This window comes from Gymnodraco acuticeps, unplaced genomic scaffold (assembly GCF_902827175.1).
Source record: "Gymnodraco acuticeps unplaced genomic scaffold, fGymAcu1.1, whole genome shotgun sequence".
Lineage (NCBI taxonomy): Eukaryota > Metazoa > Chordata > Actinopteri > Perciformes > Bathydraconidae > Gymnodraco > Gymnodraco acuticeps.
This window is the reverse complement of record NW_022992250.1, coordinates 5940141-5956019: the sequence shown is the minus strand read 5'-3', so window position 1 is coordinate 5956019 and position 15879 is coordinate 5940141. Positions and strand designations below refer to the sequence as shown.

At 43.4% G+C, this 15879-nt stretch overlaps 3 protein-coding genes across 7 annotated transcripts; 1 reads left to right on the top strand and 2 right to left on the bottom strand.

Annotated features, from left to right (window-relative positions):
- Positions 1-403: 403 nt before the first annotated feature.
- On the bottom strand, positions 404-3754 carry si:ch211-274p24.4 (coiled-coil domain-containing protein 92). 2 transcript variants are annotated; one of them, XM_034206518.1, is made up of 4 exons: positions 3329-3754; positions 2855-3002; positions 2018-2065; positions 404-1553 (listed from the first exon to the last, which is right to left on the bottom strand). In XM_034206518.1, exons 2-4 carry the CDS (start codon positions 2982-2984, stop codon positions 856-858), a joined length of 876 nt encoding a protein of 291 aa, XP_034062409.1. In that variant the 5' UTR covers positions 2985-3002; positions 3329-3754; the 3' UTR covers positions 404-855. The 2 variants fall into 2 exon arrangements, with proteins under 2 accessions (XP_034062409.1, XP_034062411.1); XM_034206520.1 differs by lacking the exon at positions 3329-3754 and adding an exon at positions 2519-2618 and having other exon boundaries at positions 2855-2982.
- A 230-nt stretch (positions 3755-3984) lies between these two features.
- LOC117540074 (F-box only protein 40-like) lies at positions 3985-12137 on the bottom strand. 4 transcript variants are annotated; one of them, XM_034206509.1, is made up of 10 exons: positions 12024-12081; positions 8929-8969; positions 8493-8520; positions 7807-8368; positions 7314-7729; positions 6670-6849; positions 6224-6465; positions 5993-6124; positions 4919-5255; positions 3985-4820 (listed from the first exon to the last, which is right to left on the bottom strand). In XM_034206509.1, exons 3-10 carry the CDS (start codon positions 8493-8495, stop codon positions 4608-4610), a joined length of 2085 nt encoding a protein of 694 aa, XP_034062400.1. In that variant the 5' UTR covers positions 8496-8520; positions 8929-8969; positions 12024-12081; the 3' UTR covers positions 3985-4607. The 4 variants fall into 4 exon arrangements, with proteins under 4 accessions (XP_034062400.1, XP_034062402.1, XP_034062399.1 ...); XM_034206511.1 differs by lacking the exon at positions 12024-12081 and adding an exon at positions 9136-9687; XM_034206508.1 differs by lacking the exon at positions 8929-8969 and having other exon boundaries at positions 12024-12137.
- fbxo40.1 (F-box protein 40, tandem duplicate 1) lies at positions 9691-15796 on the top strand. The gene is made up of 6 exons (XM_034206507.1): positions 9691-9875; positions 10810-11940; positions 13237-13523; positions 14235-14366; positions 14506-14848; positions 15408-15796. Exons 1-6 carry the CDS (start codon positions 9873-9875, stop codon positions 15621-15623), a joined length of 2112 nt encoding a protein of 703 aa, XP_034062398.1. The 5' UTR covers positions 9691-9872; the 3' UTR covers positions 15624-15796.
- Positions 15797-15879: the final 83 nt, after the last annotated feature.

Here is a 15879-nt window from a genome sequence, read left to right as displayed (position 1 = left end):
GACTTTGTGAAGAGGATCTGCTCTCTATGCTGGGCTTATTATAAGCGTACTAACATGACTATTCTTTGTTTCAGGCGAGAAAAGACTAATGAGAAAACAATAATGTGTATTAATTAAACTATGCCATTAAAATTCCTTCTAAATCCTACACAATTGCTACATCTTCAGCGTAGGCAACCCTCCCTGGTCACAGATAAACTATTGGCCCCACTACTACACCCATTCCATCTCTGCCTTTAGTTTGTATGTGTATAGTTTAATTACTGCATCTTGCACAGTCGTGATGCTATGCAGTGACAACATCTGTCCACAAACATATACAAAAATATTTAAAGCATAGTTATGCAAAACGTTTACAGCAGATACATTCAAACACTGAGAACAGACACCAGAAACACTTCTCTGCCATTAGGCACATTGCATGGATTTAATAAAGTGCAAATCATACAAAATGTCCCTCAGCCTTCTTAAAGTGACTTTCCAAACCTGGAATGCGGCTGGCGCAGTGAAAAAGCAGTTTGCCACATTGAACAGTACGATGTAAGTGTTCACAGACTTTGAGGCAAGGCTACTAATTACAAGCAGAAGCCGTGATCAACAGTGTCAAAATCCATATTTAACCCTACCACTACTCATTCTGGTTTGACACACTCATTTTTCACATTTTCCATGTTGTACCATCAATGTGACAAATCAGTTAATAGCTTAAAGTGGATGTTCGATCACACGCTCTTGTGTAACTAACTTCTAATATCTAAGTCACTTCCTGAAATCTACAGACAATCACAAAGGAATATTTCTCTCTTCTCAAGCATCAGAGTCCTCTGGAAGACAACATTGCCTTTTTTCTCTTCATCACAGAGCAGTTTCTCCCTCTCCTGCTCCCATGTCCACCCTCCTGTGCACCCTGCTGTCATCTATGTCCTCCCACTCGTCCTCCACCGCCTCTCCATCCTGCGTTCTGTTTGGTCGGTTCAAGCGAAGGAGGCGGAATCTAAGCGGCACCAAGAAGAGGGCGGGGTCGGGCATGGAGTGAGGCCTCTGCGGGGAAGTCACTCTCTCCTGCGGGACACATGCTCTGACCCTCTCCTCCCGCAGGCTGACCCGCCTCTTGTGTCTCGCTTCCTGCTGGTCAGGAGAGGCTGGAGGAGGTGGAGACAGAAGCCAGTCTGAGCCCGCCCCTTCATAATCTTCATCCTCCTCCTCTTCTTCTTCTTCCTCCTTGCCCCTGGGTTCCTCCTCTCCCTCTGCACCAGACTCCGTGCTCTGCCTTTGCTGGAACAGTTTTAAGCGTGCAGTGTGGAGCTCGTGGCAGAGGGTCGTGGTGGTGACGTTTTGGTGTTGCAGCTCACGACTCAGCAGCGTGATTTTGTGGCTTCTACGTTTCAGTTCCTCCAGGAAATGCCGCTCTTCCTCCCTCAGGTTCCTGCCCAGTGCTGATGCCCGAGCCCGACCCACTCGCAGCTCCCCACGTGCAGCGACCATCATGCACTGCTGCTCCTCCAGGAGATGCACGGCAGCCTCACAGCGTGCTACCAGCTCTGCTTCCTCCACTGAGAAACAAAAACACGTACAGGGTTGACTAAAGTATATATAAATAGATACTGTATATGTTCAGGAGATTATGTTTCCATTAGGGTCAGTTTTTCTATCCTTCATATCTCTTTCACTTCATCTGCTTGATCAATATTTTTCAGATTACATTTCATAAAATGTTCTTTTCACTGCACCCTTCTGTGCTCCTTCACACACTTGGAGGAACTTGACTGGATAATTATCATGGTTGTTGCAGAAATGAATGCAAAATCACAGTGCTTAATTGTTCTTGTGCATGCTGCTGAAAAATACATGACATTTCAGATATGTAAAAATGATTATTATAGTAATGCAAAGGATAATCTTGAATTACTATCAAAATGTTGAATTGTGCTTCGTCATGTTACACACTTTTTCTACACTTCTCTATAACTCCCTGATATCATTTCCTCATTGTCAGCCAGGAGTTGTTTTGTCTCACCTTCTGTGCTTCTGTCAGGAAACCTGGAATCCAGCTCACAGCTTAGCTCTGCAACCAGGAGGAGTAGAAGGACAACAGAAGACAGAAAAAGATAAAACAGACAGATGAGATTATTTTTGGAGCATTAACTGGAAACAAGGAAGCTGGAGACCAATCTGATGTCTGACAAAATAGAAATGTTTGGAAAAACCGCACCAGAGAAATGACAATGCAAACAGAGAAGCGTTCAGGCTGTATGCCACTGTCCGTTCTCCTGCATTCTCCCTGGGTCTGCATATGTAACCAATTATTAGGCTAATATGTAGAAAGTCTACTGTTTGAACATATTATGTGTAAGCCTATATATATTTATAGATCAAAGAATTAGTCAAATAAATAAAGGGACCTATTATGCTTATTTTCAGGTTCATATTAGTATTGTGTGCCTCTACTGTGACATGTTTACATGCTTTAATGTTCACAAAGTGCCTTGTTTTTCTCATACTGCCTGTACTGCAGCACCTCTTTTCACCCTCTGTCTGAAACCAGAGCCCAGTCTGCTCTGATTGGATAGATGGCCGGCTCTGTTGTGATTGGTCCACCGCTTAGATATGTTCCGCCCCTAAGCTTATCACACAATGTGTTGGAGCGATAGCCAAAAGAAGAGTGAGAGTTACATAGTGATGTCACTATGTTGCAGAAGTAAACAAAGGAGTCCAATGGAGGCGTTTCAGGCAGGGGACTTTGAACTTTGGGATTTTAGCCTATGCAGCCCAGTTGCATACAACACACAAAAGGAAAGGGAACACCCCAAACAGCTTTATAGGGCCCTGTTAACAACAGGTAGTCAAGACTGACCATGACAGCGCCTCTTCAGGTGTGTGATCTCCAGCTGCAGACCGGCCAACATGGCCAGGTGCTCCTGCTTCAGGAAGGCGATTCCTCTCTCCACACTGGCCACCTGCTGCTCCAGCTCCCCAGCATCCATGGCTGCACCGCACACAACCTGCACACAGAAGCATAGCTGAGGGATTTCCCAGTGTCCCAATTTGAGCTCTGATAAAGAGTTTGAATATTACACTGTTCATTGCATGCTAAACACATTAAAACACTACCATTTATCCAGCTAGTGATAACCATCTGTTAGTCTGCTTAATATTCTATCAAATTGAGATTTTCTGCAAGAGCTTTATAAGGTAATTTTCTTATAATCTAATGTGCAAGCACAACATCTTCAACAATCTCATGTAGTGTTATTTCTCCTTTATAAAAGCTGCTCACTTTCGCTCAGTATACCTGTAACATGCATTCTCCAGTCTGACCGTGGCCTACCGTGATACTGAAGCGGTTTCCGATGCAAAGCGCCTCTCATGGATGCTCGTATCGCCCCGCTATCTGTCCTCTGCAGCGGAGAGGCAGAAAACAAAAGAGCGAGACGGCGCTTCCTCTCTGAGCTCCCAGGTGAGCTGTAATGTGACACTGGTGCAGCAGGCGCTTTTCTTGAAGTGTGAATGAATCCTGCTGCAGTCAAAAATAACCTCCTCATAACCTTCTGGTTGTACGTGCAGTGCGGTCCCGCCGCTATTCACAACAATGCAGCCCGCTATGAGGAGCGATCAGCGCCGCGGACAGCAGCAGCAGCAGCAGCATGGGGAGGAGGAGCTCCGTGGAAATGAAGCTTGTCAGCTGGTGCAAACAGATAGATCATTTTATTCTTCAAGATGATGAAGTGAGTGAAGTGAAAGTATTAGAAAAAACTTGCATTTATTTTTTATTTTTTTTATTTGCATTTCTATTAATTATGTAATGAGAACAAACGTTTAAAATGTAGCCTATATGTAGAGAACTAAAACATATATATTTGTTATAATTTCAATATAAATATACAGTATGTTTGTATCTATTTATGGTTGTTGAATGTATACATATACACATATTGTCACGATCTGTCTGTGTTGTTGTTTTGTCTTGTCTTTTTCTATCTTTGGGTTTCCTGTTTTATTTTGTAAATTGTTCACCCCCGTTTTTCTGCCTGTTGCTTTCTGTCTGTTTTCCCTCTCTGATTACCCGATTGTGTTCACCTGGTGCCTCTGTGTTTTCTCCTCCCTCCTCACCTGTGTCTTGTTTGTGTGATTAGTCTTGTGTGTATTTAAGTTCTGGTTTTTCTGTCTGTCTTTGTCGGTTCGTCTTTCGTTTGTATGTGACTGTGTTCACCGGTGAGTGTTCTGTCTGTCCAAGTTCTATTAAAAGTATATCAGTTTAATCTGCATTTGGGTCCTGCTTCCTTCGCTCTACCGTGACACATATTCCTTTAGGGCAAAGGTGATATTTATATCATTCTTGTTGAACAATCTCTGGGCGGAGTGATGCTTATACGACAATACAAGAACAACTGTACAAGTTCAAATGTATTGAATGTATTGGCTCTGTTTGCTAAATAATAATAATACATATTATTTATATAGCGCTTTTCCTGGTGCTCAAAGCACATGATTATTAATGACATTATGGACATCGTCCCTTTAGTTGTGCAGAGTAATCGGCCATCAGTGACAATAAAACCCAAATACATTCTGACAGCAGGTATAGGCTACAACTAAAAGCATTATTTTCAGTGTTGCCAATTGCTTCCTGTGACTTGGTTGACGAGGCTAAGCCTCTCCTTCTTGCACTCCTGTTTGTCACTGATGCTGGGCAGGGGGACAGGCTCAATGCTCAGAGAGGTCTTATAGTAAGGGCAGACTTTGAGGTGGGCAGATATTGGAGGGACATCTGCCATATGCCATGATTCCACTGAGGAGAACAAGTGACTGAACTCCCATACCTAGAGAACAACAGAAGGAAAAGGAAACAGTTAGTACAGGATTTGTTATTACAAAACACTCAGTGGTTGTGTTGGATGATTTAGTAATTATATCTCACAGGTTTGGCCCTCCACTTGGCTCCTCCATGTGAGTATGTCTTCTTCTCCCAGCGGAGGGTGACCATGCCTCTCTCCTGCAGCAGAGAGGAGCTCACCTGCCTCATCAGCTGGGACACCAGAGCCAGCTGGGACAGAGACAGACTGTCCAGGAAACTGGCCATGTGGCAAAGCACCTCAAAGGGCAGTATGCTCAGAGAGTCTTCCCCATCTCCCCCTTTCCGACCTCCTCTCTTCCTCTGAGTGGTGGAGGGGTCCTCTGAGCTCCTGGACGACTGGGAGGTGTCACCTTCTGAGGCTGCGAGTGTCGGACGCAAGTTGAAAATCCTGAGCTGCTGACTGTGGGGAAGAAAATGCACTAGGTAGTATATTACCAGAAGGGGTCCTGCTTTATGATTGTGTTCACACTGTGTCGTGAAGTGTCAGCAGGTCAAAACTTTAATAGATTTTTGGGCTTTGCAGCACAGCAATCTGTATACACAACATTGACACGTCATCAAGTTGCTTATACACACCCAGCAGTTAAGCAGCAACATTATTATTAATATGGACTCATGTTGTTGCCACCTAGCGTATGCAAGTCCAATAATTCCTCTCTTTAAGCTCTGTTTTTGGTCTCCACCAAATCCTGAGGGAAATGTGTATCCCTTTAGATGCTAAATGCTCCACTTAGTCATAAGCTAGTCTCTGAATTTGCCAATATGCTGCTTAGTGCTGTGTAACTTATACATCTAATGACAGCAGTAAGATTGCTTCTGGTTGCATCACAATGAGTTCAACTTTGGTAAACTTTGGAAGGCAAAGCAGTGTGTCTGTGGTTGACCCAAATTGGCACTACCCACTTTCAGCACAAATACAGTACAGTGTGGTTATCAGTTGCCCATCAGTGCATGTGTGACTTTGTGCTAAACCTCTGTAAAACGAAGCGAGCTGCAGATTCAGGTGATAATTCTCGGTAAGTTCAACACTACGAGTTCACATTGTCACATTACTTTCACATTGTCATTTGATGCAATGTATCAGAGAAATATTAAAAGACTCTAAATATTGGAGTCTGAATGGGAAACAGTGCTCACTTGTAGGAGACGGTGGCATTATGTGTGGAGGGCTGAAACCTCTTCTGGCTGAAGGTGCATCCCAGGTATGATAGGGGGCATCTCTGCTCGAACCATCCACTCAGACTCGTCTGGATGTCACTGTGGACGTTCCTGGAAGATTTGACAAATCATTAATACTTTAATGTTAGTACTTTGCAATAAGAGGAATTCAGCAGGGGTCAAAACACAAACTCAGTCAAACTCAGACACCTGAAATGTGTGGCGAACTCTCTGCGGTGGAAGGTGTGACCGCAGAGAAAGGTGAAGGCACAGCCGGCTCTGGTGTTCCTGCCGCTCACTCTCTCTGACTGCAGCTGGAGAAGGAGCTTCAGCGGCCGGTCCACCATCGCTTCCGCCAGGGTCGTCTTCGCTTTAAACGGAGCCTTGCGGAACGAGTGCGTCTGCGTTCCTACATCCACATAAATCCCATCGGCGGCATTGGACTCACTGATCTGCAGGGAAACCAATCAGTCATTCAATGGTGGGCATACCACTTTTTGTTGTTGTTGAATAAGGGCAATGTTATCCACTCACTATCAAAATGAGGTTATTTAAAAAATCAAACTATTAAATCAGGTGTTTACTATAAAGGAGCTAATTTCTTACTTTTGTTACCATTTTCAATAGTATAAAACAATAATACAAATCAGACTGACCTTGTGACCCTTGACCTCTATCTCAGCGTAGCCCAGCAGGGTGGCGGCAGCTTCATCACTGAACCAGTCCTCTTCATCGACCTTGAGGTCCGATGTGTCCACACTGCGGGGCTCGCTCGGAGGTCGAGTCGAGTCATAGTAATGAACCCTCCGCCCACTGTAGTGATAGCTGTCGGGGATCTAACAGGAAGAAATATATTCACCATTAGCAGCCAAGCGAGTACAGTAACACGTCTTTTTTAGGTCAGTTTTATTGGTAAATGTTTTGTTTATTCCACTCTAACAGCCTCAGGTCAGTATGCCCTGTGACCAATTAAAAGAGAAATGTTTTGGGTTCGAGTTTCACCTTGAAAGTTTTGGCAGTTCAGTAGAAGTAGCCTAACCAGGTGAGTCAAGAGCAATGGAAGATAATGGACCTGGTATAACTGAAGTCAGGCTTTGGAAACCCTTAATTATTTTTTTTAGCAAAAAACATATAAAAGCTACTTAAAAATAAATTAAAAATAAATTAACCAACACATGTTTGATATTTAAAAATAATATTATAAAATTATAATATTTATGAAAACAACCACTTGCCCCCCCAAAAAGACAAAAGAAAAATAATTGTTTTTCCCAATGAACTCTTAGCTTTGAACCCTCACCTTGAAGGAGTGCAGGGTTTGGACTGGAATTGGCTCCAGGCTGCCGTAGACAAAATCGTCCTCCCTTGCTGTGCAGGCCTTGATTTTCCCGAAGGCAAGCAGCATGCTGCCATGATGCACCATGTACATGTTGAACTCCTGCGGGGTGAGCTCGTTCCCCAGACGCTCCATCACCCCCTCCTGCCACGGGGCGTGACCTCTTTGACCTGTGTCTGCAGCCGCTTCCTTTTTCTCTGTGTCCTTCTCTTCGGGCTTTGGGTTTTGTTTGGGATTGTCTTGGTTTGCCTGAGCAGCAGCACAGCCGCCTCTCTCCATGCTGAACATCATGTCACACAGGTTGTTTGTCCCTTTGAAGGGGCCTGAGATTTGCCCTAATCCGTTCTGTTCAACAACATTACTCCCACACGAGTTGCTTTCTGCAGAAACAGAAAACAGTGATGAGGTGAAAAAATAACTTCTATTATTTTGTGAGTTTAAAATATAGATAACATACCTTCATTAGTAGCTGTGTCTGTGTCACTGTTAACAAACCCTCCCATTGCAGCCTCTTCTTTATTCTCCTTCTTTTTCTCCTCCTCTTCTGCCTCCATCAACTCTGGATAGATAGGATTCATTTCCAGGCGTTCATAAAGGTCTGTCTGATCCACCAGGGCCATGGCGAGGTCTAGAGGCTGCTCCTGCCCTTCACTTTCCTTCAGCACGTTCTCCTGCAGGGCTATTTCGCTGTGAGGGTTTGTTTCGTCAATCGGCCACCGGATCCACTCCATGGAGCAACACACCAGGCTGGCAGGGCACACCTGGAGGTGAGATGCCTGTGAGGAGCGAGGCATGTGGAGCGGGCAGCCGAACCCAGCGTTGAGGCAGGGCACCCTCACGTTGGGGCAGAGCAGCAGGTGGTCCTCCTCTTTGCACAGGTGGAAGACAGCTCCACAGAGCAGGCGGCAGGGGATGACAGCGCAGCAAACAGAGACCTCCACCCGAGCCCTGCAGCGCCGACTGTAGCAGGAATCACAGTGGACATGCTGTCTCACGCTGGAGGCTCGAGTACGATCACTCTGATTGGGTTCACAGAGGAAGGAATTAAAGAAAAGGACAAACATATAAATACTGTTTATGAAACATCAAGGCTTTAACATATTTAAATTCAATAAGAATTACAACAAGAAAGTGAAGACTCACCATCTTTAGGTCGTTGAACCTTGTAATCCTGCAACAAAAATACATTACATTACTATTAGCTGATGCTTTTAATCAAAGCCACTGACAATAAGAACAGATACCTAAATCTGTAATGTTAACCTTAAAGAGGGAAATCACATGGCGAGTCATTTGGCTTAAGACATTTTTCTCTTGCGAGTGAATCTCTCCTCCCTGTTTTGATTGAATGTTATTTAGAGGCCTGACAAGAGTTTGAGCAAGTATTCATTTTGGTGTTTTATTGTTTTCATATAATGTTATCTCATGACCCCTCAGATGTAAACGCTGACCCTTCTAGTCCAACATACTGCTCGCTGTACAACAAATCAGCAGCACAGTTAAAACAGTCATGGGAAACCTGTTTCACTTGCATTAAACTCTAGAAAAACATTCAAATGTATTCCTTCTTCTTTCTCACCTGATACTCTAAGAAAGCAGTAATCTATATTTCCTGTGGCACTGTGAAAACAAGATAGACATAAGCAGCTGAAGTACTTAAACTCTACAGTTGTATTACATGTCTGAGTAGTATGACGTTTGTAATTAGGATCAACACACATAAACGCAATCAAATAGTTCAACCCATTCACAACGAGAACAAATCTTATCTTATCAAAGGTCTCACCAAGGTCCCACTGCAGACACGTTGCGTCCTTCTCGATTTGTAACGTTGCTTTCAGTGCGTGTGCGCTTTGAACTGGCGGGTTAAAATTAGATGAGCAGCACCAAGCAGGTTCAGCAGGAGGAATAACGCCTCCCTACCCTCCGTTTAGTTTATGCAATGGATTCAAACCACAGCCAGCTCATTTTGATAAATACTTCCTATCTGAGGGCTGAAAGAATGTGAACCTGTTTCCAGGTGCACATCCAGAGTAAAGTATATGGATTTGACACACTGAATACATTTCTCCTAGAGGACACTGTTTGGATATTAGCCTTTTTTCCCTGCATGTGGAACTCAATTATAAGCACACCACAATAACAAACAGAGGGGAGAGGGTTAGAGAGTTTTCCTGATGTAAGCGTCTGAGGCTGCTGGTAACTCAAACCATGTTTCTGACCACCTGTGAAACATTTCTCGGTCCGTCCTCTAAGCTCTATTAATAACACACACATAGCAGAAACACACACACTCACAGAGACACTTGGTCTTTAAAGTTCAAGACGGAGCATGTTCTGTCATTTGTATTCTCTTACAGCGGATATGCTAAAGACTGTACTTCACTGCTGCCCATTGAATGCCACAGGACTCTGCTGCCAGTGTGTGTTCACATGCAAGACTTTGAGATTGTACGTTTCTTCTTTGTTTGCAGGATTGACCAACAGCTTCAGATACAAAACTGGTGCCAGAAGATCTGAAGCATGGTATGGTTGGATTTTGTAACTAAGATATTTTTTACTGTTGTAAATTCCCCTTTTGTGGGAGAAATAAAGGAATTCTGAATCTTAATGAGTTTATATCCCTTTATAGCATTAAGGGGGTTAAAATAGTAGACCATATTCTGTTTTTACAAAAAGGGAAATTAACTTAAAACACAGTTCTGTTGATTTGAACGATGTTTGGCTGCAGAGCACGAGTTTGACCCTCACACCACTTGTTGGGCTCACTGGAGTAAATAGAGGTTAAAGAAACAATGAGTAGGATTTTCCTAATCAAGAATTTTAGACTCGTACAAAAATAATCCTTCTCAATTATCACTTATGACCCACAGGAAGTGTGTTGCCTGTATTTGCAGGTCTGTCCTCGGCATGCTTTTTAAACAGACAGAAAGCTATGAGTTATTGTCAGACAGCAAATCTGGGTTTACACTCACTGGAAAACATGAATGGTGTGATTACAAAGTCCCAACCAACCGATCCAACTCACTGGCATGCTTCATGATGGCTTTTTTTATCTGTAGCTGGCGTTAAACTGTGGAATGATTTAAAGGGCTTTATCGACATCTTTAGGATTAAGAAAATGTATAAATAAATAATAATTAGACAGCATGGAGATGTCAGGTAACCCGTTTCGCTGATTGTTGTGGTGACTTTTGATTTAGTTTTTTGGGGTTTCAAGTGACTGTAAATTGTGCTTGTAAGCAGCTGTGATTGATACATCATCTAATTTGATTAAGCTGCAGGTAAAATAAGACTTTCTTCTCCCTGCATCTTTCCATCATGGGCTATTAAAAAAAACCAGCTTGAAGTGTATGTGTGAGTTTTGGTCAGTGTTCCTAAGGGTCGGGAGGTCCTATCTCATAAACATCATTTATATTTTGTCCTTTTCTTTAATTCCTTCCTCTGTGAACCCAATCAGAGTGATCGTACTCGAGCCTCCAGGGTGAGACAGCATGTCCACTGTGATTCCTGCTACAGTCGGCGCTGCAGGGCTCGGGTGGAGGTCTCTGTTTGCTGCGCTGTCATCCCCTGCCGCCTGCTCTGTGGAGCTGTCTTCCACCTGTGCAAAGAGGAGGACCACCTGCTGCTCTGCCCCAATGTGAGGGGGCCCTGCCTCAACGCTGGGTTCGGCTGCCCGCTCCACATGCCTCGCTCCTCACAGGCATCTCACCTCCAGGTGTGTGCTGCCAGCCTGGTGTGTTGCTCCATGGAGTGGAACCGCTGGCCGGCCAATGACGCCCACTCTTATCCGAACACGGAGCTGCATGAAAACCTAATCAGGGAAAGGGAGCAGGGCGGATGTCTGGACCTGGCAATGGCCCTGAAAGACCAGGACCTGCTATTTCACTCCATGAAGATGAAGAATTTGTTCCCAGAGCTGACCCAGAGTGTGGATGAGGTGGAGAAAGAGGAAGAGAAGAGGAAGAGGAAGCAGAAGCAGAAGAATTGGGCAACAGAAAAGGCCTCAATGGAGGCAAGTTCTCAATCCTTGGCGCCTTTTCACACGCTTGTCATGAACAACAACGTTGAAATGAAATATGAGAATGAAGATGAGGTTGAGCTTACTCAGGAGGAGAGACTCTGGACTATGGACTCAACAGTTGATGCTGATCTCTTAGAAAACTACAACGCCTGGGAGCGTATGTTCAGTAAGGACATGGGTGGCTGCAGGGAAGCAGGAAAGACAGCCAAAGACCAGAGTCGTTCTGCAGGGAGAGGAACAGGTCTAGGGACTCTAACAGAGGAAGACACAGAGGATAACTGTGGGGGTGCAGCAGCCTCGAACACGTGCACACAGGGGAGCAGTGCATGCATTGCTTCCAACTCCTCTTCTAGTCTCGCTGGCAAACTGAAGCAAAAGGAATTTGTTTACGGATATGTAGAGCCCATGAAGATTATCACTGTGCGGACCTTTAAAACCCCAACCAGCTTCTCTGCAAAGCATTCCCGCATCCGCAACCCTGGCTTCTACAAGAGGGAGAAAAAAGCTGTGGACACCAGCGACCTGGGGGTGTCCCTGCAGGAGATGCCAGTGTGGGAGGAAGTTCAGGTCAGAGACAAATTCATACCACTTTTAAACACACAATATGAAATACCACTAGGTGAAAACAATAGCATGGTTTGATTGCTTACCTGTGATCATAGCAGTGGCGGTTCTAGACCAATTTGACTGGGGGGGCCACTGGGGGGCCAGTTATTTTCTGAGGGGGGCACAATAAATGCAGGACGAAAAAGAGAACTAGACAGTAGGAAGTAATTGCGCATACGAAAACAATGCAATCCAGTTATTGGTATTTGTTTCAGTACACTTATTTATTACAGATATATCTTATAGTTATTACTGTTAGCTTCAGCTTAAGTTATAGTACAATTTTTGCACTAACACCATATCATATTTATATAAAAATAAAGGCAATGAACAGTTACATCTCTACTTTACATCTACAATTACACGGATACAATAGTTTAAATCACCTTCAATTATCGTGGTAGTCTCTCGAAACGTAGGTTTCAATCAGTCTTTCTTGGATGCAACAGCCTCTGATGATCCAAGATGAAAAGTGTTTGTTTTTCGCGCGCTTCAGCCGGACAGTGAAAGTGAGTGCACCACTCTAATGGGTCCTGAGTGCACCGCTCTAATGGGTCCGACTAGAATGACGAATAACATTAGTTCCGCCTATTCCGTCATTCAATAAATTGTATAATAAATCATAAATTGTTTTCACTTTTCATTTTTAGGGGGGGTCAGAGGTCAGTGTTAGGGGGCACTGGCCCCCCTGGCCCCCCTAGAACCGCCCCTGGATCATAGTAGTCTATCATTACTTTTCCTGGTGAAGACTTGCTGTATGGCTAAAATGGCTAACAATTCCAGTAGAGCTGAGGGGAACTGCAGTGGAGTGATAATTACCTGTGGACTTAACAGTATTATCTCTAAGACAGAGAGAACTTTTCACATCTTACCTTTTTGTATAAAAGCATTACCATGACAAATTCACAATCCTTTAAAAATATGTGATCGAATATAAAAGAAATTCAACATTATCCATTATCCTTTTAGTCAATTATCTAAAATGCCTACATATATTTGGGTTTGAGGCTTTAGATTGGAAAAGTAATGTATAGTTTCATTTTGGGCTCTGGTGCATTGTGAAATACATTTTTAATGTTCTATAAGCTGTTCCGAAAGCATTCAAGATGACAAAAATACTATTATCTATCTTTCTTCTATGCAAAAAGAACTAGACACACAGAGCATCTTGTTCACTGAAACCCCTCCCACATGATTTATCTATTTATCAAAAGAATAACTGATGTATCACTGTGTTGCGTTGGATTTGCTCCTCAGGCCTCTCTGCTGTGCTCCCTGGAGAAGGAGCAGAGGGGTCACCTCATCGCAGAGAGCAGGTGCATGGACGGCCTGTTACAGGACGAGGGAACGCAGACTTACAACTTCCTGTCTTCCCCGTTCCTGAGAAACACATCGCTGGCAGATCTCACTGCTGCTAAACCTCTGGAGCTGCATCTCCAGCTGCAGGTGGAGAGCGTCACCAGCCGGCACCACAAGGCCAGCTCCGCCTTCACCTTCCTCTGCGGACACACCTTCAAACGCAGAGAATATGGCAAACATTATAAGTGGGTTTTGATTCTGGGTATCCAATTATCTTTGGAATTCATATTTTTTTATATTCTTGCCTGCATTAGTTTAATTAATTTAAATAAGAAAAAATGAAATGTATTGTGTATTAGAGACTTATATTACCAACCCTATAACCTTCTTTCAGAGGTTTTAAGAGTAAGAGGTTTTAGGAGAAGCACAGTGAGTAGAAGAGGGGAAGCATTAGATGAAGTCAATACATACATACACATAAAAAAACATGCGTGTCATTTTGTAAAATAGATGCGGACATTTGAGTATTTTACGGTTTCTCTTACTTTCCCAGAGCCTGAAAATAAACAAAGCCTTAGTAAAGACAATATAAGGCTTTCTTGGCCCAATTGTTGATTGTCTTCTGGTTTAGATAAAACTAAAAACATAATCAGGATACCATAGGAATCCAGAAACTTAGTGAACTACCAAGTAAGCTAAGTGGGGATGACAGGGCACCTTTTTCCAAGCTTTGTTCAAAGGGGGTCCATAAGTGCAAACCTTGAAACCCACAATTTATTCTATTCTGTAGAAAGTCAGTGACATAATCAGATTTTTCATAATGCACTAAAAACACCATCTCTCTGTCACGGTGAGACGAGAAGAATCCCTAGAGATTAAAACTTCAAATCAATTAATATGTCTGTTATTTATATATTAAATGATTGTAGCAATTATCAATATGCTCTCTCATGCAGGAACGTCCACAGTGACATTCAGATGTGTGTGAATGGATGGTTCGAGCAGAGATGCCCCCTATCATACCTGGGATGCACCTACAGCCAGAAGAGATTTCAGCCCTCCACACATGAAGCCACCGTCTCCTACAAGTGAGATACAACGTTTTAATATAGTGTAGTATACTGGCGCACCCTTTTTCTTTGTTTCCTTTTCTACAATTACTTGCAGATAAATTACACTCAACCCGGTCAAATCCAGTGCTTTTAACAGTTTCCACTCTGCTTTCAGCGAGGACATCGGCTGCTATAGCCTGAATCCCACCTCCCCCTCCTCTCTGGGTGACACCTCTCAGCCGTCCAGGAGCTCAGAGGACTCCTCCACCACTCAGAGGAAGAGAGGAGGTCGGAGAGGAGGAAGAGGAGGGGAAGACTCTCTGAGCTCGCTGCCCTACGAGGTGTTGTGCCACATGGCCAGTTTCCTGGACAGTCTGTCTCTGTCCCAGCTGGCTCTGGTGTCCCAGCTGATGAGGCAGGTGAGCTCCTCTCTGCTGCAGGAGAGAGGCATGGTCACCCTCCGCTGGGAGAAGAAGACATACTCACATGGAGGAGCCAAGTGGAGGGTGACGGAGACGGTGAGTAATTACATACATATACATGCGTGGCTTGTTATCACCAACATCTAGGTAGTTAAAAGTATGTCATGTGCATTAAACAGAAAGTCGTCTTTGTTAGCCTATTTATAAAAAAGGTCAAAATGAAGGTGAGTGTAAAGATAAAATGAGAGCTAATTATTGCATGTGCATATTCATAAAACAGTTCCGTCTTATCTCACATTTAATATTTGATTATATTCCCTTCAAGCATATTTCTTTAGGAGAATATTGAATGTAAACAAATAAAGATTAAACCACCTGGAGTCCAAAAAAATCTCTACCTTCTGCTGAGAACACATGTTAATAACTAAAGATGACTTCGATGACTAATTCAACATGTTTATCATCTTTACCTCATTTGGTGTTTGGCTGTATACAGTCAAAGGACACCACTTAAGGTATACAAATCAAGCTACACATAATAAATAGGTTTTTAACAAGTGACAATGTCCCCCCATCTCCGATGGAGTTACATCATTGGCCAAAGACTGAATATTCAGATCCGTCTCTCTTACCCGTCTCTCCTCTGTGACTTCAGGTCTGGCAGTTCAGCACTTTGTTCAGTCCCGTCGACTCCTGGTGCTTCCAAAACGTGCCGCCCATGTCCGAACACCTGAAGGTTTGCCCCTGCTATGAGAGAGAGTCACGGACAGAGAAGATCCACCTGCCGCGCGTCAAAGAAGAAGTCCAAACCAAGACAGGCTGCAAAGGTCCCTCTCTCATTACCTTACTCCAAAAGACGATGATGATGTAGTGCCATTTTTATGTATTTGTTTAAAACAGGGCCATTCTTTTTCTGTTAATTTCTCTCCCGCCTATGCACCATATTGCTGCTTTTCACTTTCATTAAAAATGAAGTTTGAAAATGCCAATAAAAATAAGAAAACAATTATTAACATTTTTGTGATTCAATTACTTTATAGAAAATAAGGCACATGTAACATTTAAAATGTCTTTGTAGACATTAAATGTATTGCTTTGGAATGACACAACATGAGTAAATACAAAAT

Bases quoted from the DNA above. Each gene is read 5' to 3' on its own strand.
- si:ch211-274p24.4 (XM_034206518.1), bottom strand. From the start codon at position 2,984: ATGGATGCTGGGGAGCTGGAGCAGCAGGTGGCCAGTGTGGAGAGAGGA. The intron at 2,066-2,854 runs GTCAGTCTTGAC...TCCTGGTTGCAG, and splicing joins CCTGAAGAGGCGCTGTCATG to AGCTAAGCTGTGAGCTGGAT. The intron at 1,554-2,017 runs GTGAGACAAAAC...TTTGTTTCTCAG, and splicing joins TCCTGACAGAAGCACAGAAG to TGGAGGAAGCAGAGCTGGTA.
- LOC117540074 (XM_034206508.1), bottom strand. The intron at 6,850-7,313 runs GTGAGGGTTCAA...TCTTCCTGTTAG, and splicing joins AAACCCTGCACTCCTTCAAG to ATCCCCGACAGCTATCACTA. The intron at 4,821-4,918 runs GTGAGATATAAT...GTTGTTCTCTAG, and splicing joins CCAAGTGGAGGGCCAAACCT to GTATGGGAGTTCAGTCACTT.
- fbxo40.1 (XM_034206507.1), top strand. The intron at 13,524-14,234 runs GTGGGTTTTGAT...TCTCTCATGCAG, and splicing joins GAATATGGCAAACATTATAA to GAACGTCCACAGTGACATTC. The intron at 14,849-15,407 runs GTGAGTAATTAC...CTGTGACTTCAG, and splicing joins AGTGGAGGGTGACGGAGACG to GTCTGGCAGTTCAGCACTTT.